At 42.9% G+C, this 27,032-nt stretch overlaps 1 protein-coding gene across 1 annotated transcript in view; it reads right to left on the minus strand.

The window, feature by feature from the left end:
* Positions 1 to 98: 98 nt before the first annotated feature.
* The window catches only part of KIF24 (kinesin family member 24), a 59,390-nt gene continuing 32,456 nt past the window's right edge, over positions 99 to 27,032 (minus strand). Inside the window, exons 6-14 of the mRNA XM_061199266.1 lie at positions 25,745 to 25,960; positions 24,070 to 24,157; positions 17,538 to 17,659; positions 16,608 to 16,713; positions 10,579 to 10,650; positions 8,751 to 8,860; positions 2,785 to 4,989; positions 1,302 to 1,395; positions 99 to 771 (exon numbers count right to left, since the gene is read on the minus strand). Coding sequence (XP_061055249.1) covers positions 631 to 771; positions 1,302 to 1,395; positions 2,785 to 4,989; positions 8,751 to 8,860; positions 10,579 to 10,650; positions 16,608 to 16,713; positions 17,538 to 17,659; positions 24,070 to 24,157; positions 25,745 to 25,960 — 3,154 coding nt within the window. The 3' untranslated portion in view covers positions 99 to 630. The remainder of the gene's footprint in view (positions 772 to 1,301; positions 1,396 to 2,784; positions 4,990 to 8,750; positions 8,861 to 10,578; positions 10,651 to 16,607; positions 16,714 to 17,537; positions 17,660 to 24,069; positions 24,158 to 25,744; positions 25,961 to 27,032) is intronic.

A 27,032-nucleotide genomic window follows, 5' to 3' on the forward strand; every position in this document is an offset into this window, starting at 1 on the left:
GAGGGGAACTGGAAGCATAAAGCCTGTCCCACATCTGCTGCTGTTCAAGACATCAAATCAATGTTTATTCATTTTACATTTTCAAAAGCTGAAGTCCCAAATCAATCTCCAAGGGCTGATGGGGCAGAGCTCACCCTCCCCTGCCCCACTAGCACCAATGTTTTCGTTTTTGACCAAGTCCTGGAGAAAGGCACAGAATCCAGCTGATAAAACCTCTGGGCTCAGCATGTTATCTTCCCTAGCTTGTGACCTCAACACAACCTCTAGGTTACCACTGACCATCCCCCCATCCACTGATCCCCAAATTTAGAAACATCTACAGGGTTATTAGACCTGTGTTTCCACAGACAAGGGGTCAGTAAAGGCAAATCCTCTTCCAGCCCCAAAGAAAAGAGAGGGGTCTATTAAGTTTTTCAGGCTGATCTGTCCTTCCTTACAGATACTCCTGTGCTTAGAATTGAGGGACAGATGCTTGGCCCTGAGAGAGGAGCTGGGACCCAGCCAAGGCCACATGTGGCTAGGGAGAGGCCAGCATGGGCAGGACCAGGGAGTGGGTTCTGGTATCTGTAGGGGGACCTGGCAGAGGCCCCTCCAGCTCGAGAGCCCAGCCACCACATACTGGATCTTGTTCTAAGACACCGCTGTCCTCCCAGGGGCCGCAGCTGGCCTGTGGCAGGCCAGGTATAGCTGCAGCTGGCTCCTCAGACTCTGGATGCACTTGGACTTCAGAGCCATGATTTCATCTAACTGGGTCACAAAATCTTCAAAATCCTGGAAAGGAAACAAAGGACAAGTGGAGCTTTTGCTGTTGCTGCCAGATCAGCTTTTCTAGTCCCTTCTCTTGTATGAAGATTTCAGAGCCCAGGCCCTTCCTCCAGCTGGAAAATCTGCAGGACAGTCACCATGGCACAGGGTGGGACCACTTCTCTACGCAGAGAGGTATTTTGCAGGGCAGAAGGGTGGTTTCGTAGAAGTACCTCTGGTCTGCATAAGGCAAGTAAGTCACTGTTACCATCACAGGGAGGGGCACCGACAAGCCACTAGGAGGGCAGAATGGCAAAGAACAGAGGTTGGAAACATTTTGGCCTGGAAATGGGGAGTGTAGCACCATCTCCCACCTGTCCTTGCACACCCTCAAGCCAACTCAGAGGGGTGGCAAGAGCAGGTCCAAGGCCTCAGCAAGGTTAGAGTGTGACAGCAGACCCTTTCTGCACACACAACTACAGCAAAAAAGGATGACTGTCAAACTAGCTGCAGGCTAATTCCCAGCAACCCCTGAGGGTCCAGCCAAGACCACTTACATTAGGAGCCAGCTGGCTCATCAGGGTCTCCTCCTTGAAGCCCAGCTTGGCCATTTCATCCAGCTGTTCCTGGTGTGCTCGGATGAGTACCTGCCTGGGAACCAGAGAGGATGCTGTGATCCTCTGGGCCTCCCGTCTCTCCTGGGCAGCTTTCTGGAAGTGAGCCTCATTTCCAGGCCAGGAGCTGCTTCTGCCCAAAGAGGTCGAGGCTTCGACCAGAACCAGCTCACCACCACCTCCTGCCCCCTCACCCGTACTTTTCAGGCCTTGTCAAGGGGCTAGGGAGTACAAATGAGATTCTGGGAAGAGATGGGCTTCTGGAGCTGCCCCCTGCCTCCCCAGGTACCCTGAGGCACAGGGCTGGATGCTGCTTCTCCTCCGCAGGAGCTGCCCACATCTTCCCTGCAAGAAAGCTCAAGCCTGGGCCACTGCAGCTGGCACACTTGGCACAAGGTAGAGCCTGCCACCTAGCCTGCTGTGATTTCTACTTTCTTTGGGGAGTTAAGGGACCAAAGCAAGGGGGTTTGAGCTAGAAGCTGGAGGATCTGCCTTCTGTCAGAAGAATCCAGCTGATAAAACCTCTGGGCTCAGCATGTTATCTTCCCTAGCTTGTGACCAACCTCTAGGTTACCACTGACCATCCCCCCATCCTCTGATCCCCAAATTTAGAAACATCTACAGGGTTATTAGACCTAACTGTGTCAGACTCCACTGATGGATAGAGACCACGGAAACAGCAAGACTGTCCACCTTGTAGAGGTGGGCTCGTCAGCTGCACATCCCTACATGCCCTTCTCTTCGCCCAAGGCCCAGGCCTGAGCCCCAGCGAGCAGCTGGTAGACGGTCTGCCCAGGTGTCGGGAGCCCTAGCAGAGGACCGCAGCCTCACATAGGAAGCATCTGTTCCCATAGGGCTGCCCTGCCTTCCTGCTCCTGGGCCTCTGACCCTGCTAGACCTCTTCCCCTCCTTTCTCTCACATTCTCAAAGGCTCTCTCATTCTGCTGTACCATCCACAGCCTCCTTTGGGAAAAGCAGCACAAATCACCAGCCCCTGTTTTTTACCTTCACCATCTTGGAAGGTGACCAGCCTGCCTTGGCTCTGGGGTCACAAGGCTGCTGCTGCTATGTCCCTGGGGAGCACTTCCAGGAACACAGACCCAACAGAATGAAGAAGAGGATTCTGATCTCACCATAGGTCTTAGGCTTGCTTATAGGGTCAGATCCTCCCTTCTTTTACTCACATCTGAGCTTTCCCAAGCTTCTTTCACTCACATCCCACCTACCCTACCTGGCAGGCCTGCTCCAATACATTTTATTCCTGCTGTTCACGTCAGATGCATCTAGGCAGGCTCCCTTGAAAAGGTGGACAAAAAGCCTTTCTCTGAGCCAACCACAGCCATTCCCAGAACAGACAAAACATTCAGCTGTAGTGGGAGTAGGGGTGCCAAAGGGGCTCAAGTCTAGGTAGGAAAGTCCAACTTACTGTGCGTGCCCCAGGACGGGCTGACGGAGTGTCCTGGCAGTCTTGGGAGAGCCTAGCCTTGCTAAGTACCTTGGGATTGGCCTGTGTTTGAGCCACACGATGTCCTCATTGTAGCAAGACAGCTTGATGGGGTCTGTGGACAAACCCAGCTCCTGCCAGCCAAGCCCTGCCAGGTGCTTTCTCTCCTGGGCCCAGGGCTGGCCAGCCACATCACTACTTCCTGTTTGGGGGGTGAGTGTAGGCCCAGAGTGGGGTCCCCCAGTATGTATGGTGAGGAAGGGTTTTTCTGGGAAACCCTGGGAGCAGCCCAGCTCTGTCTCAGTATTGCCATCATAGTGCCCCTGGGAGAAGAGTGCAGTCTCTCTGCTCTGACAGGGCGCCCCCAGGTCAGCCTCCCTGTTGGGCAGTTTGTCAGGTGGGTGCTGATGGATGGGTGACAGGGACAGAGCTGGAAGATCACCCCCAGGCTTACTGTCGGGGGGGGATGATGAGAGCCACAGGTGATCAGTTGTTGAAGACATTGGCAGGTCTGCCTCTTGATCACCAGATGACACTGTGTGGCCCACAGCTGGCCCCCCTGTGTCTGCTGCCACTAGACTGTGCGCAGCTCCATCCTGGGCCGACTGCTCCAAGTGGGGAGAGCCCTCATCGTTTGGGCTCTCCAGGAGAGACACGGTGAGGGAAGCCATCAGTCCAGAAGCATGCTCAGAGCATGTGCCTAATTCCCCTCTAGAGTCTTCTCCTTGGAAAGGGTTACTGTTTTTCATTGTTCTGGTCGCCACAGTTGGGCTATCTTCACTGACTTCTCTCAGAGGTGTGCTCACCGTGTCTCTTTGGTCTGGGGATCCAGGAACTGTGACATGGGATAGTGAGAAAGTGCAACCATCTTCCTCCAGGGATGGTGAGCTGCCCTCAGCCTGCCGAGGAGCCTCATTTTTGAAGGCATCCTGTCTGAGGTCAAAGGCTGGGCTGCCACCCCTTTTCTGGTTATATACAAAGCCTACCTGTGAGCAGTAAGGCTTCTCTGCCAGGTTTTCTCTGGGAGGAGGCCCTGAGGAGGTGGAGTCCTCCTCTCTGCTCCAGTCCAAGGGCACCTGACTTGGGCTGCGGCCGTGATCAAGTGCTATCCTGTGGCTTGCGGGGTCCCTGGAGTACATCCAGCTTCCAGTTAGACCCTTCTCGTCACCTTCTGTCCTGGGGCTAAAAAACAGACTCTGCCGCCTTTCGGCTACCTGCTCCTCAGGACCTTGCTCCCTCTGATGAAGGTAGAACGAGCCTTCGCTATTCTCCAGGGTGTTTCCCTGCTTTGTGGTCCTCTGACAGGAGACATGTGAAAAAGAATCTTCACTGAAATCGCTGTCGTCAAGGTCCTCAGCTTGGGCTCCATCATGGCTCTCACAACAAGAGTGGAAGGGAGGAGGGGTGTCATTCTGGAGCTGCCCGTCTGGAGGCCGGGACTGGCATAAGAACCTTTCCAGTGGTTGGTACTTTAACTTCTGCTGGAGGAGAGGTGGCTGCTGGAACTGCTGGTGATAAAAGCGCAAATGTTCCTCCCTCTCCTTCTGACGCGGAGGGATGTTTGTCCAAGCTTCAGAGGCAGGCCTGGTAGGTGTGCCCCCCTTGCTGCCCTGACTATACTCGACTAAGTGGTGGACGTTGCCAAAGGAGAGCTCAACTCGTGACACAAGCTGCTTTTGCACTGGCTGCACAGTCTGTGCTTTCTTGCACCGGGAGGGCAGCTTACCACGGACTACTTCTCCTCCTGGGCCAGGGGCCCTGCTTCCCCACCCGAGGGCAGTTTTGTTGCCGATTGGATTTTTCTTAGAGCATAATGCAGCTGATTCTTCTGCCCTTTTTTTGGCTAAGTGTCCGGACCGCATGGTTCCTTTGATAGAGCTAGTCTGAGTGACCCACTCTTGGGGAGGACTCCCTCTAGAGCCACCCCTTTTACCAGGAACCTTAGGTACAGAAGCAAAAGGGATATTGGCTGGGTGACTGGCCAGAGGATGGGCCTTCGTTCTAGTGGAGCCAGGTGCCACTGTGAGCGACTGTTGGAGCCCCAGCTTGACTTTTTTGGGAGAACACTTGTCCCCTGGCAGGGCCACAGGAGAGCTCTGAATTCGTTTTGGAGAAGAGTTTCCAGATGTTCGATTTCGACTGCTAGCTGAAGTGCAACATTTAATGCCTTTCTTTAGTTCTTTGACCCTGTAAACGACCATTTTATGTTAAATGTGCATTCTTGCATGTTCTGTAACTTCTTTCCTATAGCTTTCAGGGAAAACAAAAACCAAAGAAAACTATTACAAGGACTGGGAATTACTTTTTTATCTGGGAGAGAACTGGAGGAAATGGGGAGATTCTATTTCAGCATGAAATACCTCTCTTTACCTGAACAAAGAAGACCAGTGTCTTCTCTCAGGATAGTAGTGTGCATCCAATATTCCATGATCAGGAGAGTTTTGGAAATACCACAGTCCCATGTGAGGGCCAGGCCAGAGGAGCTAGTCTCAGAACTATGCCCACGCAGGGCCCACGCCACGCTTCCTGAAGATCCGCCAACTCAGGACCCTAGTGTCTACCCCTTACCCACTCTTCCATGATCAGAGTCTTCTTTTCCCTGCAACCACCTCCTTTCAGGCTTCTCTGAGAAAATGAGTTCCCTCGAACCTGCTGGGCACTTCAAGAAGCAAAAGCCCTCTGGAAATAAGCAGGCTTGTGCTAATTCCATTAAGGGAAAAATGACCTGTCTATTCACAGGGTTTCTCAACCTTAGCACTAGTGGTGTTTGGGGTCAGATAATTCTGTGTTGTGGGGAGCTGTCCTGTGGAGTGTTTAGCAACCTCCTTGGCTTCTACCCGAGATCCCAGCAGCATTTCTCCCCAGTCACAACAATCAAAATTGTCTCCAGACATTGCCAAATGTCCCCTAGGAGGCAAAATCACACCCTAGATAGAGAAATAGAGAAACATGCTCTATTTTACAAGGGAATTTTAGAGAGCATGGAAAAATCCAGAATTAAGTCTCTGCTAGGATTCAGTTGCCAAGATCAGAGTCTCTCACTCTGTGATACCTAAAACAAAATACAAACAGTGTAAGAATTTGGATTTACAAGGAGACATCAAGTAAAATGTGACTCTCCAGTGGTTTGTTCGTAGATTCTGCGTTGAAATCCCCTAGGAGGGAGCAGTACTTCTGCCTGGGAGCTCCCAGAAAATGTCTTTTCCATTGTTTTGATTTTAATCCACTCAATAGTAGCCAAATGACCCCTCTGGCCATTACTGAAAACCAAGATACTAAACCTGACACTGAGACTTGACTTAACTCTTCCTTTTAGGTCTGAGAGGCAAGGCAAGCAGATAACACAGTAAGCAAAGAGACATAGGATGTGACTAAAGACACATGAATTGTGTCCCTGGGCCTTTGCTGAGGTATTGCAGTAGGGCACACATCTACGGAATGGGTTGAGAGGTCCCACAGCAAGTCTAGATGGTTCCAAATTACTTCCTGTTATAAAAATCTGAGCTATTAGTTTTGTTAAAAGAGAAACACCAAAATTTCCTCCTAGCAGTCATAGTAAATAATTCTAGAAGCCTGAGGGTGCCGGAAGAAATCTTACAGGTAATTTGGTCATTGATGCTAAATGCTTCCAGTGTACTCTACCTTTTACCAAAATCACTCCTGTTACTGAGTTATCTTCTGATACACCTGTTAGGGGTCCAGCTGGAACTTTATTTTTGGACTATTTAGCAACATTCTTCTAGTATGTGCAGAGAGGAAAATTTTAAATGAGAGGAAAATTTTAAATAAGCAATAAAATCATCCTCATCCTGTGTGTGTATGGACTGTTACCAACAATTAATTTAAACACATAAAACAAATGACTTTCATATTTATTTTCAATAATTTGTCAGACTGCTTTAAATGGAAAAGATTATTTCTATTATACTTATTCTACTTTTTAACCAAAATTATTTCAAATAATTTCTCAGTCGTACTCAATACATCCCCTCTGAGAAAGGGTTACTTTCATCTTCCTTTACTGAGGCACTGAGAGGAAAGTCTTGTTCTCTGCTCCCTAATGATGTTCTTACTTCAAGTACTTGATATGTCTGTGATTTGGGGAGTGAACGGGGTTATGAAACAAGATTGACTTAGGGTTAATAATTGTTGAAGCTGGGTAATGGATACATGGGGGGAAAGAACTTGAAGCCATACTGGTTTTTGGGGAACAATTTTGGATCATCCCATGTCTTCTATCTGATCTCAGTCTTCACTGTCTTCTAGCAGTGCTAGGGTGCTGGCATTAGGAAACCATGCAACAAGAAAACCTCCTTGAGGAAACTTATTTGTGGGACCTGTTATAGGCATACTTCATTTTATTGTGCTTTGCTTTGTGGATAGTGCTTTTTTTTTTTTTTAACAAATTGAAGGTTGGTAGCAACCCTGCATAGAGCAAGTCTATTGGTGCCATTTTTCCAACAGCATTATTTTTAAATTAAGGTATGTATATTGTTTTTTTTTAAATCACTTTACTGTGATCTTTGATCTGTCGTGGTGGTCTGGAACCAAACCTGCAATATCTCCACAGTATGCCTGTAATATTACTATTGTTAAAGTTAACATATAATGAGTGCTCACTATTTGCCAGGTGTGGTGCTAAGCCCTTCAAACATATCGCATCAGTGATTCCACATAACTGTTATACGAGATAGGTGCTATCATTATCCCTGTTCACATTAAGGAAACTGGGGCCCAGAGAAGTTGCAAATTTGTCCAAGACCACTCAGCTAGCTAGTGGCAGAGGCAGGGTATTGGCCCAGATAGTCTAACTCCAGAGTCCACTCTGGTAGCCACTTTGTAAATGATCTCTCCTATTTAAATGAGATAAGGTACACAGAGAACCTCACTCAAGCCCTCAAGCCCAGAATGAGCTCCTCCTTTCATTCACAAATATTTATTACACATCTACTAGGTACCAAGTACTGTCTGGGCAGGAGAGATACAGTGGAGAAAAAGATAAGGTTCTTGTTCTCACGGAACTTAGATGGTAGCTTATCTTTCCTTCCCAATGAGTTTATAAAATGCCATGGATACTAAAGATTCTTCAACAGTAATTAAAAAAAAAAAACCAGGTTCCCCTCAAATAGTTTGTTAACTTTGGAGATGGCTTCTTGGGAGACTGAAGAGGAGGTGTTGTAAGACAGGACCAGAAGCAAAGCAGCCAGAGGAAAGAATGGTAATGAGAGCATTTCCACACGTGTAGGAGACACGTGACCCTAGGGTCAGAGATGGGAGGGACCCTGGCAGATACCAAAGTCACTAGAGCCCTGACCTGGCAGTAAGAGGTGCTAGTTCTGCCACCAACTCCCAATGAGCCCTTTTAAAGTTTTCACCCTTTTCTGGGCCTCAGTTTCTCCTTCTATAACACAAGGTTGGTCTCTTCTGGACCTACACAGCTCTGAGTACTTCTGCCTTGACAAGTAATAGGTATTCTATCCCTAATAATTAGAGCTGAGGCTAGCAGGAAGAAAACCTCACTAAGCCTTCCACTCTGGAGAAATATTTCATCTCCCACTAGCCATTTCAACGCCACAGATGGGGAATTCCCTGGCAGTCCAGTGGTTAAGACTCCACGCTTCGAATGCAGGGGATGCGGGTTTGATCCCTGGTTGGGGAACTAAGATCCCACACGCCGTGCAGCGTGGCCGGAAAAAAAAAAAAAAAAAAAAAAAAAAGCCATTGATGGAGTTGTCTCCTAAACAAGGGAACGTGTCACCTTCCTCTTGTCACATTCACACTTGTAAAATGGAGGGCCTCCTAGGTCACATTCTCCAAATGACCAATTGCACATTCCCCTGGCAGTAGGATTATTGCCCCAAGAACAGGCTTGTGGAGCTCAAGGTCAGAACCTTGTGTGTGTATCACACACACATACACACACGACCTGCCACCTGAGGGGGACTCACCGGTCAGCATAGCGCAAGGTATTCAGAGTGTGTTCGGTGGCCACATGGCTTGGCGAGATGTTGGCAATCATGCAGGTTTTGGCATTGCCAATGAAAGAGTCCTTCAGAACCTGTTTGAAACAGAAGGCAGGTCAATGAAGTCAACTAACCAAGGGCCTACTGATTACTTACTGTGTGCAGGACACTGGGCCACAGTCACCCTCACCCCCTTCTACAAAAAGGTAATTCACAAAAGGAGAAACACAAACAGTCAATAAACAAAAGGTACTCACTTCACCACTAATCAAAGAAATGCAAACAAACCATTTTAAAAAACTAAAATTTTTGCACCTATAAGATTAAGATTAAGACTCATACTACCCTGCTCTGGTGAGGGTCTGGGGAAAGGGCGCTCTTGTACACTGCTACACTGCCCGTATACCGTGTAGCATGAATTGGTACATGCCTTTGGGAGGGCAGTTTGGCAATATGGTAAAAATTTGGTAAAAAATGTTCACACTCTTGGTTTGGCAATCACACTTCCAGGACATTACCCTAAAGAGATAATAATTGCTCAATTGATCCAAAAAAAAAAAAGTATACACAGGATATTCATTACCTTATTATAATAGTAAAATGTGGAAAATCTACAACTCTATAAACAGGTAACAAACTAAATAATTGTAAACTGCATACAACCATAAAAGATAATTATGTATATTAGGTACCTGGAAAGATCTAAAACTTATGTTTGAGTGAAAAAGGTATATTACTCTGTAAGTGGATCCATGTGTGGAATTATTTTTTTAATTAAATAGGACACAATTTCTGGGGATGGAGGACATGTTTTGAAAAATAACAAAGCCAATGTCAGAATCAGGACTAACCACCTATAAGAAGGGTTTCCTGGATCCCTGGTTGAAATCACGTCTGAGGAGAAACAATCTAACCCAATTCTGACTAGTAAGGAGCTATGTTATTATAGGTTCTGCCCCAGGTCCTGTGGAGCTGCCGGTCTAGCTGCACAGGGTGAAAACCTCTCCCAGAATACAAAGATCCTCACCTAGACTGCCTTCTACCTAGTCTGTCCCTACTGTGCACAGGACTTGGTGCAGAAGGGAACCAGGGGCGCCCATAACTGTCTTCACAGCTGTTCGTACCTAGGCAGACCCTTCCGTGGGCCACTCTTCCACAGCCATTACAGATGCGCACTTATTGGCGTTTCCCATTAATAAAGAAGCACATTTTCGTGACAGAAAAATGGAAGAAAAAAATTACCTATGGTTCTACCACTCAAAATAATCAGCTAACATATGCATAATTTCTGTGTAGTTTTTTCTTCTCATTTCATATTTTTAAACTATAGATCTTAGTCATCTTTCCCGTCAGGACATGTCAAAAATCTAGCTCATTCTTTTTAACTGCAGCCATTATTTTTTGTCTTGAAACACTGGTCTAAGTCTTACAACTAAGGAAGTACCAAGTACAGCTGCACTACCATCCCCTTCAAAGGCTCAGAGACTCCACTAAATCAACAAGGTTTCTTTACATTAGAAATAAGCAGAAAGCTGTTGGATGGTGACACTGCTGCCCCGCAGGGAGCCTGGCTGCTTCGTACTGCAGGTATCCCCCTGCCTGAGGATGCCCCTTTCTTCTCCAAGACTGAGAGCTCCTGGAAGGAACGTGACTCCTCCCCCTCCTCTCTCTGCCCCCTCCCTTCCCCCTCCCCCCTCCCCCACTCCAGGTAGCATCACGCCTTGCTGGCAGTGGATGCTCTGCTGAAGGACTAAATGAATGGAAGAAGGAACACATGAGTGAACCAGAATTCAAAGCTCATATATAACTTTACCTGAGTTAATTTGCTTTGCCTGAAGGGAGTGTGAGTGTGTTCCTGATCCAATGCACGGATACATTCCTTCAGCTGCAAAGTGGTAGAATAATAAGCACATCAAATATCCCATGCAAAGTGAGAATAACAGATCAGATTTTTCTTAAATAAATCATAGTCATGCAATTCCCAAAAGGAAGTCAAAATGCCGTGGTAGTTTCTTGTTCAACAAGAAAAATCAAGCTAGACTGGGAAACATCATCCTGTGCTAGCTGTACCTCGTTAGGGGCCCCCCAATTTAAAGGCTGTGATCCTAGAATTAGCCCTGATAGCGTAGAACAGACAAACCCAGGGACATTCCCACAGGTCCCAGAGTCCAGCTTATGTGGTGGCAGTTCTGGCTTGCCAGCTCCCTTTCTCTCCTCTTCTCACACTCTTCCCAACTACAAGATGCACTTCAACAGCGAAAATACCTATACTACTCCCCCGCCTCCCTGCTCACACATGCACACCTATAGGTAAGGACTCAAGTGAAGATTCAAGTTGTCTGGATGGGACAGGAGAAATTCTAGAGTCAGAGCTGGCAAGGAACTGAGAAATCATCTAGGTCTACCTCCTCATTTAAAAAAAAGGAGGGGCTGTGGCCCAAAGGCAAGGGCATGTCACTTGCTCCTGGGCAGAGCCCCTCAAAGAAGTGTTCATTGGACATCACTAGTGCTAGCAGAAACCTGCATATGTAGATCTCTAGGGGCAACATGCCCATCAGAAAGAGCAGGGGTTGGCAGGACAGGATCAGGGAGGAGAGATCTTCTATTTCTGAGTCCTGCATCTCCGCTAAGCGGCAGTAAATGAGAAGAAAGGGAGGGAAAAGAATGGAAGGAATCCCTTGGCAGTGCCAGCTCTGGGAGTTCACCGAGAACAGGTAATTAGCTTTGAGAGTCTGCTGTGGCTGTTCTTGGCAGCAGCTACAGATGCCCACAACTAACCCCTCTCTATCTAAGAAGCTGCCGGGTTATAAGAAGGTGTAAGGGAATTTCCTCTTTCATTACAAATCAGTCCAATATCCCCAAACTTTAGCACTGGGAAGATTCTCTAGAAGGACGAGCAGGTACCCAAACCTGGTCCCTGAGTTACACCTGCCCCTTACGTACTCAAATCCAAGTGTGGCTATCAATCTCTATGAGCCTTTGGGTCCCTTTAGCCTTGAATCAGAATGGAAAGTAGATTTTACTAAACTCTAAGGGAAAATCAAGGGAAATACCCAGGAAAGAAAAAGGGGCACCTTTGTGCACCTCACAAAGCACAAGATTTTGATCCTATTCTATAAGGCTTGTTCTCAGGCCCCTTTACATGCTATCGCCCATGTGTGATAGACACAGTCAAGCCCCAAAGGGTTCTCCAACTTCACAGGTACTTCTTAGGTTTCTTGGTTAATTCCTGGACCATAAATTTAAATATGAGAATCAAAGATTTCTAGCTAGAGGCTGTGGACCCTTGGCCAATTCACTTAACCTGAGCTTCAGAATCCTGATCTATAAAGTGGGAATAAGAGAACCTGCTTTGTTGTGAAGAGTAAACTGACTAGCATATAGTACGTGCTCAAATATATTGGTTCTGGGGCTCCTTGGAGAAATGGTTGATTCCAGGGCTAGGGCAGGGAAGAGTGTATGACACCTTATAGTACCAAAAGGCAAGGAGCTGCTCAAAAAATGATGCGGGCATGTCAAAAGGATACAGAAACCAAGTTGAAAGAACTCCCAATGGCCATCTGGGATAATTTGAGCAAGAAAATAAATAATGATAGAAATGGATTCTAATTTAGCAAATAAAAGAAATATCCATTTACTATTATAACTAAATAACCAAATAAATAAATTAAAGAGAAAAAACAGCTCTTTCTTACAGCAGCATTCTAACTAATTAATGTAGAATGATGAACATAGAAAATCTCATCAGGTAAACACCACAGTAATAATTGTTGCAGGTAAGAATCATCAATGGATACTAAAATTAGGCAGCAAAGGTGTGATGTAAACAGGATATTTGCATAGTTTCAAAGTGTCTCTCCATAAGATACTTATTACAAAGGGAATAATCATAACTTTACAGTGGAGTAACCTAGTACAAACCACCTTAACTCAGTGATCAAGTTTAACATCACCAGTAATAAGACATACTGACTGATATGATACACTGAGAAGTGTACAACTTCTGTGGTATTCTTGCTAAAAATTCATTATCTCAATCTAATAATGAGAAAACATTACACAAACCCAAATTCAGAGACATTCTGCAAAATAACTGGCCAGCATTCTTCAGAGGTGTTAAGGTCAAAATTGACAAAAACTGAGGAGACTACAGACCCATGATAACTAAATGTAACATAGAATCCTGGACCCGAAAAAGAACATTAGTGGGACTATTGATGAAATTCAAACAAGGTCTGTAGACAGTTAATAGTATTATATCAATGTTCATTTCCTGATTTAGATTACTATAGTTATGTAAGATGTTAACATTAGGAAGGCTGGGTGAAGGAATGCTACATGTTTATTTCTGTAACTTTTTTAAAATCTAAAATTATTCAAAATTTTTAAACAATAATAAAAAGATGCTGATTCTCTCACCTCTCAGCCTCCCAATTTATCCCTCATGAGGCCTGGAAATAATGTGTCTAGCTGGAGATTTCAGTTCTGATCAAAAGAACTTAAATACTGTGGAGGGGCACAAGACAGGACTATGCATCTATAAGAAGGAATGAGGGTCTCTGTACACAGTCATGGAGTGAGCTCCAGGATACTGTTAAGTGAAAAAAGTAAAGTGTGCTAAAGTACAGTATGCTACCTTTTTTTTTTCCTCCTGAGAAAGGGGTGAATACAAACATATATATTGGTAGAAAATCGTTATCTAAGGGGAGGGAGGTAACAGGATTGAGAGGATAGGGAAGAACACCAGACTTTTCTGAATGTGGCTTATTTTATAACTTTAACTCAATACAAAATTGGTAAGCTTAAACACACAGAGAAGAATTATTTCAAGTGACTTTGCAACACACTATTATGACTGTACATCCCTAGTGGGATACAATTTAAGGGTAAAAAGGAAACTGCAAAGAAATCTTAATCTGAATTCAGTAATCATATTATGAGTAATATTAACATGATTTTGATATACATATATATTGAAGTAGAGCAAATAAATTATATTAATGTTGTTAGGAACTAAGAATTTTAGCATAAGAGAAAAGGGAGAGAAATATAAATTTTAAAAAGTTAAGCAAAAATCCTGTAGTCTTAATTTTGAATTAATTTATAGTGTGAATCCCTGATATACTTTTACCTTTAAAAAAAAAAAAAACTAGGGGTTCCCTGGTGGCGCAGTGGTTGAGAATCTGCCTGCCAATGCAGGGCACACGGGTTCGAGCCCTGGTCTGGGAAGATCCCACGTGCCGCGGAGCAACTAGGCCCGTGAGCCACAACTACTGAGCCTGCGCGTCTGGAGCCTGTGCTCCGCAACAAGAGAGGCCGCGATAATGAGAGGCCCGCGCACCGCGATGAAGAGTGGCCCCCGCTTGCCGCAACTGGAGAAAGCCCTCGCACAGAAACGAAGACCCAACACAGCCATAAATAAATAAATAAACCCAAAGTTAAAAAAAACAAAAAAAACACTAGGGCTTCCCTGGTGGCGCAGTGGTTAGGAATCCGCCTGCCAATGCAGGGGACACGGGTTCGAGCCCGGTTCCAGGAGGATCCCACATGCCGGGGAGCGGCTGACCCCGTGCGCCACGGTTGCTGAGCCTGCACTCTGGAGCCCACAAGCCACAAGTACTGAAGCCCACGCACCTAGAGCCCCAGCTGCGCAACAAAGAGTAGCCCCCGCTCGACGCAACTAGAGAAAGCCGCGCGCAGCAACAAAGACCCAATGCAGCAAAAAAACCTATTTCCAAGCTCTGTCCACCAAAAAGGCCTAGAAGCGAGGACTAACAGTGGTAGTAAGTACCACTAGCACTCTAAATGGTCTCTAAATACCATTTCCCTCTAAAACCAAGGCTTGTTGAAGAAATGGCTGATTCAAGGTCTGGGGAAAAAAATGTACAAGATGAGCCTACAACATCTTGTCATACCAGAAAGCCAGGGACTAGTAGGAACATACTTGAAAAGACTCCCACTGGCCAAAAATGTGTAATTTAAGAAGAAGAAGAAGAAAAAAAAAAGATTTCAATGAGTTTATAATAATATGAAAACAAACAAAAAAATAAACAACAACAACAACAAACTCATGGTCATGTTTAGGTTACCAGGACATCAACTCATTCTGAAAACTGGTGAGTGAAGGCAAAAAATCAAGCATTTATCTTGCCTCCATTGTATGAATTATATTTCAGGATAATCAGATAGTTGTGGGAAAGTTCTTTCCAGTTAATAAATACAGAAGGAATATTAGAATTAGAATATCACCATTTTGGAATCCCTAATGAAGCAATGGATAAAGGTAATTATGCTCATTGACAGCTGCTAAAACCATAAGGTGAAAAAGGTTGACGGGAAACATAGTAATGGAGGAATTAGACTGATAACACTTCAAAATCACAAAAAGAGATAATCAGACATTCTGTACCTCCTGATGTGTTCCTACAGAAAGTCTAAGAACTTCTCATGAATTATTCTTGCCAAAAAAACAGAACTTAAATCTGATCAAGCCTCTAGATCAGCATTTTCCCAATCAAAATATGTGAGCCACAAATATAAACCATATATGTAATTTTATTATCATAGCCATATTAAAAAGAAATAAAACCATATTAAAAAGAAATAAAACTAATATGTATAAAATAGATAACTAATAAGAACCTGCTGTATAGCACAGGGAACTCTACTTGATTTCGCTGTACAGTAGAAACTAACACAACATTGTAAGACAACTATACCCCAATAAAAAAAGAGAGAGAGAGAAAAAAATAAAAAGAAATAAAACCAGATGAAATTATATATTATATTAAACATATAATCTTAATTGTATATTAAATATACAATCTTAATTATATATTTTAGTTAATCTGACACATCCAATAATATTTTGGCATGTAATCAGTATGAAAAAATATTAATGATATTTTATATGCTTCAATGTGTAATTTACACTTAGAGCACATCTCAATTCAGACTAGCCACATTTCAAGTACCCAATAGCCACATGTGGCTTAGTGCCTACCATTTTGGACAGCACAAATATAAATCTTAACCACTTTATAGAAAATAGAGGATACAGTACCATGTTAAACATCAACATGGGATGCAGTCAGCCTAATCCAGAATGTGGAAAATCTCACAGGTCAAGTGACTGAGTTTTCTTCAACAAATACATTAATATTAAAAAAAGAGAGAGAGGGGGAAGAACTGATATGGCATGAAAGAGGAATATCAACCAAAAGCAATCCGAGGATCTTGTTTGTATCTTGATTTGAATAAATCAACTGTAAAATGACATTTATGGGTCAGCTGGTAAAATTATAACACTTACTGGATAACAGGTATCATTAAATAATTATTTCTTTAGGTATGCAAAGGTATTATGTTATATTAAAAAATAAGAGTCCTTATCTCTGAAATACATCAGTAAATATTTGTGGAAGAAATGACATGATGACAAGATTTGTTTTAAAATAATCCAACCAGGGGAAGGAAAGGGTTGGTTAGATTTTTCGCATGTTGAAGCTGGGGGACAAGTATTTGGGAGATCATTATACTATTTATTCTACTATTATATGTTTGAAAAAATAATTTTAAGACTTGATGAGAGGGAGAAAGCGTACCTAAGAAATACTTCTCTGTTCCTAATTGTCAGGGATTGACCAGAGGAAGAGAAGGCAGGGAGAGAAGGAAGAGTTGTCTAGAACTGCCGAGAATCTGATTGGGCAACCTTCATCTCCGTCTCCAACCTTGGAATTCCACTGCCTTATTCCACCCCACCCTCACCTACTTTGGCTGCATGTAAAGAGGGGCAAAATCTCTCAAGAATGATTTTTAGATTAAAGGTTTTGAACAACTTACAGCCAGAAGACTCTGGTTTATTTCCGCACCTTCCATCTTTGTCTGTCTATCTGAGTCTCTGGCATCTGCTGCTCTTTCACTGCCAGCCAAGTCAATAAAAGAGATCCTAGAGAAAAGACACAGCAGGGATGACTTCTTTGGGGCTTTGGTTTATTTTTACATCAGCCAGCATTTTGTGACCCCAGGAAGAAATCAACACTGACCCATCCTCAGGAAAGTAAAAGATGTTACTGTCAGCTTTCCAAAAGTATTGCAAGATTCTAATCTGTCACTTACTGCTGGCACTGTTCACTTAGACCCTTCTGTTGATTTTAATCATTTGTGAGGAAGTATGACTGAAATTAATTAAACATTCTTCCCATAAGGCTAAATGACCACAATGCAAATCACTTAGGTGACCACTTAGATAATTAAATAGAAACTTCCGTGGGCTGCTTTCCAGCAAACCCCCCTCCCCGCAAAAAAAAAAAAGACTCATTACTCAGAGGTGAGATAGGTTCATCCATCACTGTGGCAGACTTTGCTAAGATAGCACCAGAGAGGCAATGAATGTACCCAGTTGTCTTATGGCTTCTTTCAGGAAGGATGGATTAATTTTCTTTCTTTCTTTTTTCTTTTTTTTTTTTTTTTGCCTGTAAGCTCTCTGAGATGCATTTCCTACTATTCCTCTGCTGATACTGTTTTTCACGTTAGAAGCAATCAATGTCCCTTTTAATAACTTAGGGTTGACCAACAATAGGTCATTACTTCATGGTTAATCAACTGATGGCACTTTAGTACAATGATTTATTTCAGAGCTAATAACTCTACTGTGTATCCCTGAAATAAAGAACTCCACAGTGGCAGGATGTCCTGTTGTTGACAACACATATTTCAAAGTCACATTAGGGAAAGGCACACAATGCGATTCCCTGTGTATTTCCAGCTCACCTGCCAAATGTCCTCTTGGCTGAATCTTTGATCTGAATTTGGATGATAGCATGAGAGCGGGAGGAGTCTGCATTAACTCCAGTGGCCCCAGTGCTGCGCTCCTTGCTGCCCTTCAAGATCACCTGAAAATAAAATCCACAGGGTGACTTCTGCAAGGAGTAGACAAAGCCCTCTGGCTCCTAAGAGTTGGCTGAGAGCAGTAGAGACCAGACATATAGCTTTGTCAGTAGACTGCAGTCTTTTCCCTCTATGAGGAAAGCTGCCTAAACTCTAAATCATACAGAATAAGTACCCAAGAGCAATGAAAACAATGTGGAATACTAATCTTGGGGAGAACATTCAATAGCTCAAGAGCTAATTTACTTCTTGATCTCATATACTCTTTTTAATATCTTTGATGGATTTATCCTGACTAAAATCCCCAGGGCATAACTTGGCTCCAAAGTAAGGTCCCATAATACCCATCTGTCGTAGTAACCAAAGCAAAGGACAGAAATGTGCATCACAGAATGAATGATCACATCCACCTGTTCCACCACGATGCAGTCATAAAGGAGACCAGGACTGATGTGTGGGAACATGGAAGTGATGAGTTATCACAATTGCCATGAGCCCATGATTTCCCTTGAGACCACTGCCCCTCCAAATGGGAGTAAAGGCTAACTTGGGTCCCTCTGGCCACAAAGGAATGGGGGAGAAGAGGTGAAGCCTCAGGAATGGCCTCAAGCCACTGAAAACACAGCCATATAAGAATATCCTGCCCTGATTTGGGGGAGTGTTGATTACTGAGAATCAAAAAGGTGAAGAACTTTAAAAATATTTGACAGAATCCTCACAGTAGCCTAAGGTGAGGTGAGTATGATTATTATGCCCAATTTACAGCTGAGGAATAAATTCAAAGGTTGATTTGCTCACAAACAGCTGTTTTGTGGCAGAACCAAATTCCACATCTAGTATGTCTGATTCCAAAGCCCATGTAGTTTCTACTACACTGTGGGGCACTTAGGACAAATTCATCTATTTTGCAGTGAATTAGACTAAGAAAGTCCTATCTAATTTTTTTCTCAATCTCTCAGAAGTTTAATTTTTATCATATTGAACATAGCTACAGTTTCCAGATTAAGAGTCCAAAAGTTGACAGAGTCAAACCTTCAACAATAGTCCATAAAATATCTTAACAAACAGGGGTAGGTACTTTTAAAAAAATTACTAACTAATAATAAATTCCTCCATGGCCTAAGCAATAGTTATGTCTCTAAAGATTATCAGTGAGATTCAGAATTGTATTTTAGAATCAAATTTAGAATCAAATTTTAAATGCACTCATTTTGTAAATAGCTTGCTAAAAGTTTAAAGGGACTATCTGATGAATCCTTTTGTAAAGAGCAGAAATTGTTAATTTACAAAACTGGATTATCAACTGCATGGATAGCATGTTGCTGCTAATCAGAAATCAGAAGAATTAGAGCAGTAATCCCTTATACTGGGTGTGGCAACTGCCCAAAAAAAAAAAGCACTGATAACTAAACCTGGATGCTGGCTAGGTCACTTAAGGCCAAATCTATGACTGAACCATCTAGTTTGTCTGCCTATCTGTCTATTTATCTATCTATCTATCCATCCATCCATCCATGCCTCGCTGCAAGGCTTGCCGGATCTTAGTTCCTCAGCCAGGGATTGAACCTGGGGCCACCGCAGTGAAAGCACAAAGTCCTAATCACTGGACCGCCAGAGAATTCCCATGAACCATCTAGTTTAAATGCACTTCCTCATCCTGGCCTCTCTCTATCACTCTGATTTCATACTTTCATAGATTACAATGCAATGATGAGGGATTATTTTAGATTTGTATTAGTCTTTTTTATCAAACTTCTTTTTCATTAGAAAAGAAAGACATGTTTACTGGGGAAAACTTAGAAAATACAGGAAAAATATAAAGAAGAAAATATATACCTTCCATAACCCCAGAGTTAACAAGATTCTAGTGCACTTCCTCCCAGGGTTTTAGGGGTCTCACAGCTCTTTTGATATATATATATATATGTCTTTTACAAACCCCATGAAGAGACAGGGGAGATCTTTTAAATGCCCACATTTGTGAATTGTGTAAGCAATATGCTTGACGGATAAAGGAACGATCACAGAGAAGTTAAGTGGCTTATCCAAGGTCACACAGGCAGAATATGGTCAGGCTAGGGATAGAAGCCAGGTACCCTCTGCCACATGTAATCAATGACGCTACTTCTGCTGGAATCTGATGAGAGCTCAGAGAGGCCTCAAGGCCACACCTAGTCAGGAACTGTGGATACTGACAGGAAGCTCAAGGGGTGACCTTGTGGTTCATCCCCAGGGGAGTCAAGAAAGACTGTCTTCTGAGGTTCTATTATAGAGTTTTATACTTGGCTTTTCATTGTGCCATGATGTACTAGATACCTGTGAGTGCGTCTCAGAAAATCTAACATGTTGAGGTGAATTTTCCTGACTAAATGCCTTTTAGAGAAGACATGAAGGAATTTCTGGTCGATGGTCCAGTAGCAGTCTGCAATCACCATGTTTTTCAGAAACTGTGGTATAAAGCAGCTGAGCTCTGAGGAGTAAAAATGAGGCAGTCTGTGAAGATCATTAGACAGACTTTTGTAAATGATATACAACTCAAGTGTAGCAGTTAAGAGTAAAATCTGAAGTTAGACTGTCTGGGTTTACATGCCAGCTCTGACAATACGGTTGTTAAAACTTTTGCAATGTGAGAACTTTTACAAATCACTTAACTTTTCAGGGCCTCAGTTTCTTATCTATAAAATGGTAATTTCATAGGTTACTTTTGAGGACTAAAAGAGATAATACGTAGTATGTAAAGCACTTAGTACTACGATTGGCATGTTATAAGTTCTCAATAAATATTAATTAAAGAAAATATACTAAAGAACTAACATCTTTTTTTTTTTAATGTATTTATTTATTTTTGGCTGTGTTGGGTCTTCGTTGCTGGGCGCAGGCTTTCTCTAGTTGCAGTGAACAGGGGCTACGTTTGTTGCAGTGCGCGGGCTTCTCACTGCGGTGGCTTCTCTTGTTGCGGAGCACGGGCTCTAGGCGCGCGGGCTTCGGTAGTTGTGGCGCGCGGGCTTCAGTAGTTTTGGCACGCGGGCTTCAATAGTTCTGGCTCGCGGGCTCTAGAGCGCAGGCTCGGTAGTTGTGGCACACGGGCTTAGTTGCTCTGCGGCATGTGGGATCTTCCTGGACCAGGGATCGAACCCGTGTCCCCTGCATTGGCAGGCGGATTCTTAACCACTGTGCCACAAGGGAAGTCCCAAGAACTAACATCTTTGTGTAAAATTCCAAAACTTAAACTATTTCTTCTAAAAAATGTAGGGACTTCCCTGGTGGTCCAGTGATTAAGACTCCGTGCTTCCAGCGCAGGGGGCATGGTTTCGATCCTTGGTCAGGGAACTAGGATCCGCACAGCAGGAAGCGAAGCTTCATCTGCCGCTCCCCCTCACTCACATTACGCATTATCACCTGAACCATCCTCCCCCCACCCCCAATCCATGGAAAAACTGTCTTCCATGAAAGCGGTCCCTGGTGCTAAAAAGGTTGGGGACTGCTGCTTTAGACAAATCATGTTATGTGAGTAGTAAAGTGGGGACCTGCTACGATAGAAAGTAGAGACAACTATGGAATTCTGTGGCACTGGGAAATATTCAGGGACTTATTAATAAGAATAATAGACGTGACAAATTTAACTAGCATCACAGTAAGCATTATGTGTATATTATCTCATTTCCTTCTCTGTCACACAACCCAATCGTCTGCTAACATCCACATATTTCGGGCTCAGAAAGGTAAAGGATGTGCTCAAGGACACACAGCACTGGGACCCAGCTCCATCCAGACTTTAAATCACTAAGCTTCCTGCACAAATGCCAAAGACAGGCTATGAGCACTTCAGTAGGATAGGCACTGTGTATAGACTAAGTCTCTATCACTGGCATACAACTGAGGCTTATCTAGGGGAAGCTCTTACTCTGTGGGCCTCTGCTACCAACTACAGCCAAGGCAATGTTAAAACACGAAACAGATTTATTAGAAGTTCAGGAATGGATACCTACAAGTACATGAAATGTCTGTAGGAATGACTTAAAAGCCCAAAAACCTCTACAAGGGAAAAAATGCCCATCATTTGCCTGACAAGCAAAACCTTGATTCCAAATCTGGATGCATCAGCGAGTCCTCTGTAAAGGCAGGGAAGTCCTGGTCCCTGCATTGGTAAGACCAGGTAATAAAATACACCTGGAAGGAGAAACTTCTTGGAGGAAGGACAATCCTGTGTGAAAAATGAAGCTGCCAGTTGTGCAGGCAGGTAACAAGTAGCCATGCCTGAGTGAGCCTGAGGGTGATCTGCGATGGTGACATACATGAAGATGACACCTGAGGGTGACACTTGAGCAAACACATAGGTGATACCTGAGTGAGCGTGAATGGTGACACCTGAGAGTGAAAGTGTGACACCTGAGTTAGCAAGTGCTGTTGTTTCAAGTCAGTAAATGTTTATGAGGGTAACCATGTCAGATATCCATAATTTATATCAACTTTCCACCTTGATCTCAGCTGGCTTCCTTCTTGTACAACCTCATATGTATTACAGACTGCGGGTATCAATGGCAATAATATGTTCACTAACAAGAAACTTCTGCTTGTCTTAGAAAACACACCTTAGGATAGAGCAGTGCCATAAACTCTTCCAGGGTGAGAGTGATTTGACACCAGATTGCCCACTAACATAGTTATGACCCATAGCCAAGGAAAAGGGACTTCCTTTTAGTGTTTGATCCTTTCCCATTCAATTGGTCTAATTTCCAAGGACAACAGCATCATGAGGACCAACTCTCCTGAAACTCCCAGCCAAATGAAGGAATGACTAGAGGAGGTAGGGGCAAGAGGACCACAGGGAATAGGTGTATAAGAAACAATTGCCTTAGACTCTGCAGTGGAGGGAGCTCTGGACAGGTTAAGAATGGTCAACAGCCTCAGAAGAGCCCTTCAACATGTCCCACACACTTTTGTTCTGTGCCTGCCTTTGCAGTCACTAGAAAGGGGCTCTTGGCTCTTAGGTGACTGTCTAAAACAGCCACACTAAGGTGCCATCCTTGGATTTTGGGTACCAGGATTCAGGAATCTGATAATCACATAAATACAAGGTTCCAGCCCTTAAACAAAATTTACCTATTTGTCCCAAGAAAAAGAAACTGTTAGAAAAAGACATGTATTAATGGTGGGCCACCTCGCCATTTCACACACCCAAGTCCCTGGAGGGATGTACTGTGAAGCTGTTCTAAAGGTGGGTATTGTCAAGTACCCAGCCTGTCCTTCGAGCCTTCTCCCTTTGACTCTAGCCAGGCTTGTTGGATACACTAGCATGACTATGATGGCTGCATGTTAGAATCACCTTGGGAGCTTTTAAAATAATACCCACCTTCATACATTGCTGGTGGGAATATAAAATGGTGCAGCCACTTTGGAAAACAGTTTGGCAGTTCCCCAGAAAGTGACTCAACAATTCCACTCCTAGGCATAGACTCAAGAAAACTGAAAATGTACGTCCACACAAAAACCTGTACCTGAATGTTCATAGCAGCATTATTCATAATAGCCAAAAGGTTGAAACAACCCACATGCCCATCAAATGATGGATGAATAAAATATGGTATATCCATACAACAGAATATTATTCGGCCATAAAAAGGAATGAAGTACTGATACATTCAACAACATGGATGAACCTTGAAAACATTATGCTAAGTGAAAGAAGGAAGAGACAAAATGTTGCATATTGTGTGATTACATTTACATGATATGGCCAGAATAGGTAAATTCAGAGAGATAGAAATTAGTGGTTGTCAGGCACCAGGCACAGGGGAAATAAAGAGTAACTGTTAATGGTACAGGGTTTCATTTTGGTGTGATGAAAATGTTCTGGAATTTGACAGTGGTGATGGCTGTATAACTTTCTGAAAATACTAAAATCACTAAATTATATATTTTAAAAGGCTGAAAAAAGCAGATTTTAAAATACCTTTGGAATGATACACAAAAAACTAAAAAATATATTAGTTGCCTCAGGAAAAGAGAATGGAAGGAATATTTTCATTGTACTTTCTGAATTTTGAATCCATGTGAAGGTATTACCCATTAAAATTTTTATTGAAAATAGAATATTTCTCTCCAGCAGCCTTTACCAGAGCCCACTACCATAAAAATACACATTAGCAGCTTTTGAAACTGGCTCAAAAGTATCCTCTCATGCATTAGGCTCTCCCATACGCCTTACTTCCCACTATCAAGGCATTGAGACAACAACCTTGTAGAGAAAGGAGCCAACCTCTCAGAGGAGGATTCATATTTTATAAATGTGAAATGGTATGTTTGTCATCGCCCTTTGCCTAAATCTGAGTCCATTATATTTGCGAGATAGCAAAATGAAGTCTTTCCTGGTACTTAGGCTGTTACAGTGGGGTAGTAAAGGAGGAAGAATTACCTCTAAGAGAAGCTCCACACTATCCACCTGAAGTTCTCGCAGTCCCACTATCTGTACCACATGCTTGCTATCTTCTCTTGCGAAGAGCCTGCGGATGCAAGAACACGGTTGGTTTGGCAGAGCTTCAGTAACAGACTCCCCAGAACCCAACCCACCACTCCCCATTAAGTAGCAGTTTTGCTGTTTGGGTGGGATCGATATGCATTCTCCTCACCCCCCACACACCTCCTGACTCCAGCCCCAGGCTTCAGAGGCAGTCTTTGATTGTTTTAAACAAATCAGCATCTTTGGCTACAATGAATAGAATAAGCATTTAACCCAGACCTATGCCAATCAGTGGATGGTGTATTCCTGGCTACAGTGATTGGTTCAGGAGTGGATATGGGCTCTTCGCTGGTCCCATCAAAATAAAGTCCTAGTCTCTGGTTGTTAGATGCTCTCTTTTTCTCTCTAGAAGTGAAAGCATGTGGCCCTGGGAGCAGTGGCAGCCATTCTACATCTACAAAAGAGACAGTTTTGGAATGAAGCTAATACCATGGAAGGTAGAGCAGAGAGATGCAAAGAAACCGGGTCTTTATAACATCACTGAACTGCTAGAGTAAAAAGACCCTAAGACTTGACTATCCTCTAGGCTTTCTAGTTATATGAGCCAATGACTTCCCTAAATGCATAAGCCAGTAAGAGTGGGGTCTTATTTTACTAAATACTTTCAACATAAGGAGTCCTGATACATCTTCTAAGGAAGCAAGGAAGAGCTGGTGTTGCAACTGAAAGCCTCAGGCCTGCGTGTAACAAAATGAATGGTTATGGTCTACCATCATCATTGAACCAGATCCACCAAGGGGCATGTATTGAATCTATCAAAGACTCTAAGTTATTTTCTCCCTTAATAAGATACTGATTGCCAAATAAAATAAAATAAAATAAAAATAAATAAAAATAAAAAAATAAAATAAAGTAATAATGGAATTTCACTTCATAGCCAAAAAAAGATTTTCTCAAAAAATTTTTTTCTCCATCTAAACCTTACCCCAAGTTTCCAAATTTTTACAGAAGGATAGGAAAACAGCCTCACCAATGCCCATGATCTCTCAGAAGACAACTCTATTGGAACAGTTAGGCTTATGGAATAAATTGGTGGACTATAAGAGTTAATGTGAGTTATAAGAGTTAATGTGAAGAAAAGAGTTAATGTGAAGAAAAGAGTTATAAGAGTTAATGTGAAGAAAAGATTTTCTTTTCTTTTTATTGATATCAGAAAACTATCATTTTTACCGTAAGATTATTGAGAAGAAAAACAAGAGGAAGTGGGAAACATTATAGTTCTTCCAGTGTAATAATAGGTCAAAAGAATAGGAAGGGATTTACGTATATGTTGGTTTCCTGACTTCCTGAAATTATAATCTTTTTCACAGACCAAAATAAAAGGGATATAGTCTTTTGATGAGCATTAGGATACTGATCACTTAAAATTTTAATACTAATGGAAGGCTAATTTATATTTTTCTCTAGCTGAACTGACAGTTTGAAAAAAATATGCACCTGATTCAGGAGACTCTCATTTCACAAAAGGGCATTAGTGTACCAAAGTCTCTCATTAAATCCCATAATTCAGTGGGACTCTGGCTTAAAACAATAAAGAACAGATCTACAGTTTCCAACTCATATGCAATACCTTTTTCTTCTATTTAGGAGGTCATAAAGCTGTCCACAGTAGATTTCATAGAAGCTGATCCACACAAAACAGTGTCTTCTTGGCTGGGACACTTCTAGTTGTCTGAAGATATCTTTGGCAGCCAGAGCATACAGTCCTGGGTTCTGATGAGTTCCTATCATGGTATAGGTCTTTCCGGCACCTGTCTGTCCATATGCGAAGCAAGTGGCATTGCCTCTGGGGGAAGAATCATTTGTACTTACTTTTAAATATTAAGAGAAATGCTAATCTACACACAGATTTTTAAATGACAAAAGTCAGGTGGAAAAAGAATCCTTGACAAAATTCAGCTAGAAAATATAGAGCCCTTTAAGGAGAAGAGGGCTTTACATTATAAAAACAAGGGAAGAGGAAAAAAATTCTCAAAGCAGTACGTGAGTTTTTTTACTAGGAATTTTTTATGGAACTGGTAAGACCATAAGACAACTCTAGAAGATAAGGAAACAAAGACCTCATGTTAGGTGCTTTAGAGGATCCTAGAGAAAAAAAAAATTGTGTTAATCCTGAAAGATAAGTTTGGTGAAAGAAGTAATAGAGAATTAAATACAATAAATAATAGAAGATCATACGATAAACAGGATGGTAGTGACCACTCATATGAATACTAAGGAAGTTTAGACAGAGGTAAAATCAATTTAAGTAAAATATTTGAAGGACTCACAAAAGAGATCTTAGGGCCTCAGTTTTCACTTTCATTGATAAATTACTGGACTACTTGATTTCCAAGATTCCTTCTAGCCCTGATGTCCTATGATTCTAAGTGGGAGTCACTATTCTTGCATGTGGATACATGCATGTACACACAACCTGTATGAGTGTGAAAAACTGCAAAATAAGAGATGGACAGAAGAGTTGGGAGGCCAACCTGCCAGCCAAAGTATGTTTTAGGAGATGAGGCCAAGATTACCTGAGTACTGTGAGGTCCGATGTACTATGTAGCTCTAGTACTATGTAGTACTAAGTAGAGAGTGAACATAATGTTATGCAGTAAGTAGCTATTACAGACTCTTGAACAGGAATCACATGGATTAATGATAAAAGTAGCTACTTGCAGCAAGAAAAAAATTCTATGTATGGACACAGGGGAGGGAGGCTGGAGGTGGGCAGAGAGATGAATACACAGAAAGGACATGAAGCCAGATAGAAACCAAAGAAAGAATGATATGACAAGAGCAAAGTAACCATGGAAGTGTGAGAATCAAGAGATGGGAGCTAATCAGATTTAAGCTGTTCAGAAGCAGAGACCGGT

Source organism: Eubalaena glacialis, chromosome 9 (genome assembly GCF_028564815.1).
Source record: "Eubalaena glacialis isolate mEubGla1 chromosome 9, mEubGla1.1.hap2.+ XY, whole genome shotgun sequence".
In the NCBI taxonomy this organism is placed as follows: Eukaryota; Metazoa; Chordata; class Mammalia; order Artiodactyla; family Balaenidae; genus Eubalaena; species Eubalaena glacialis.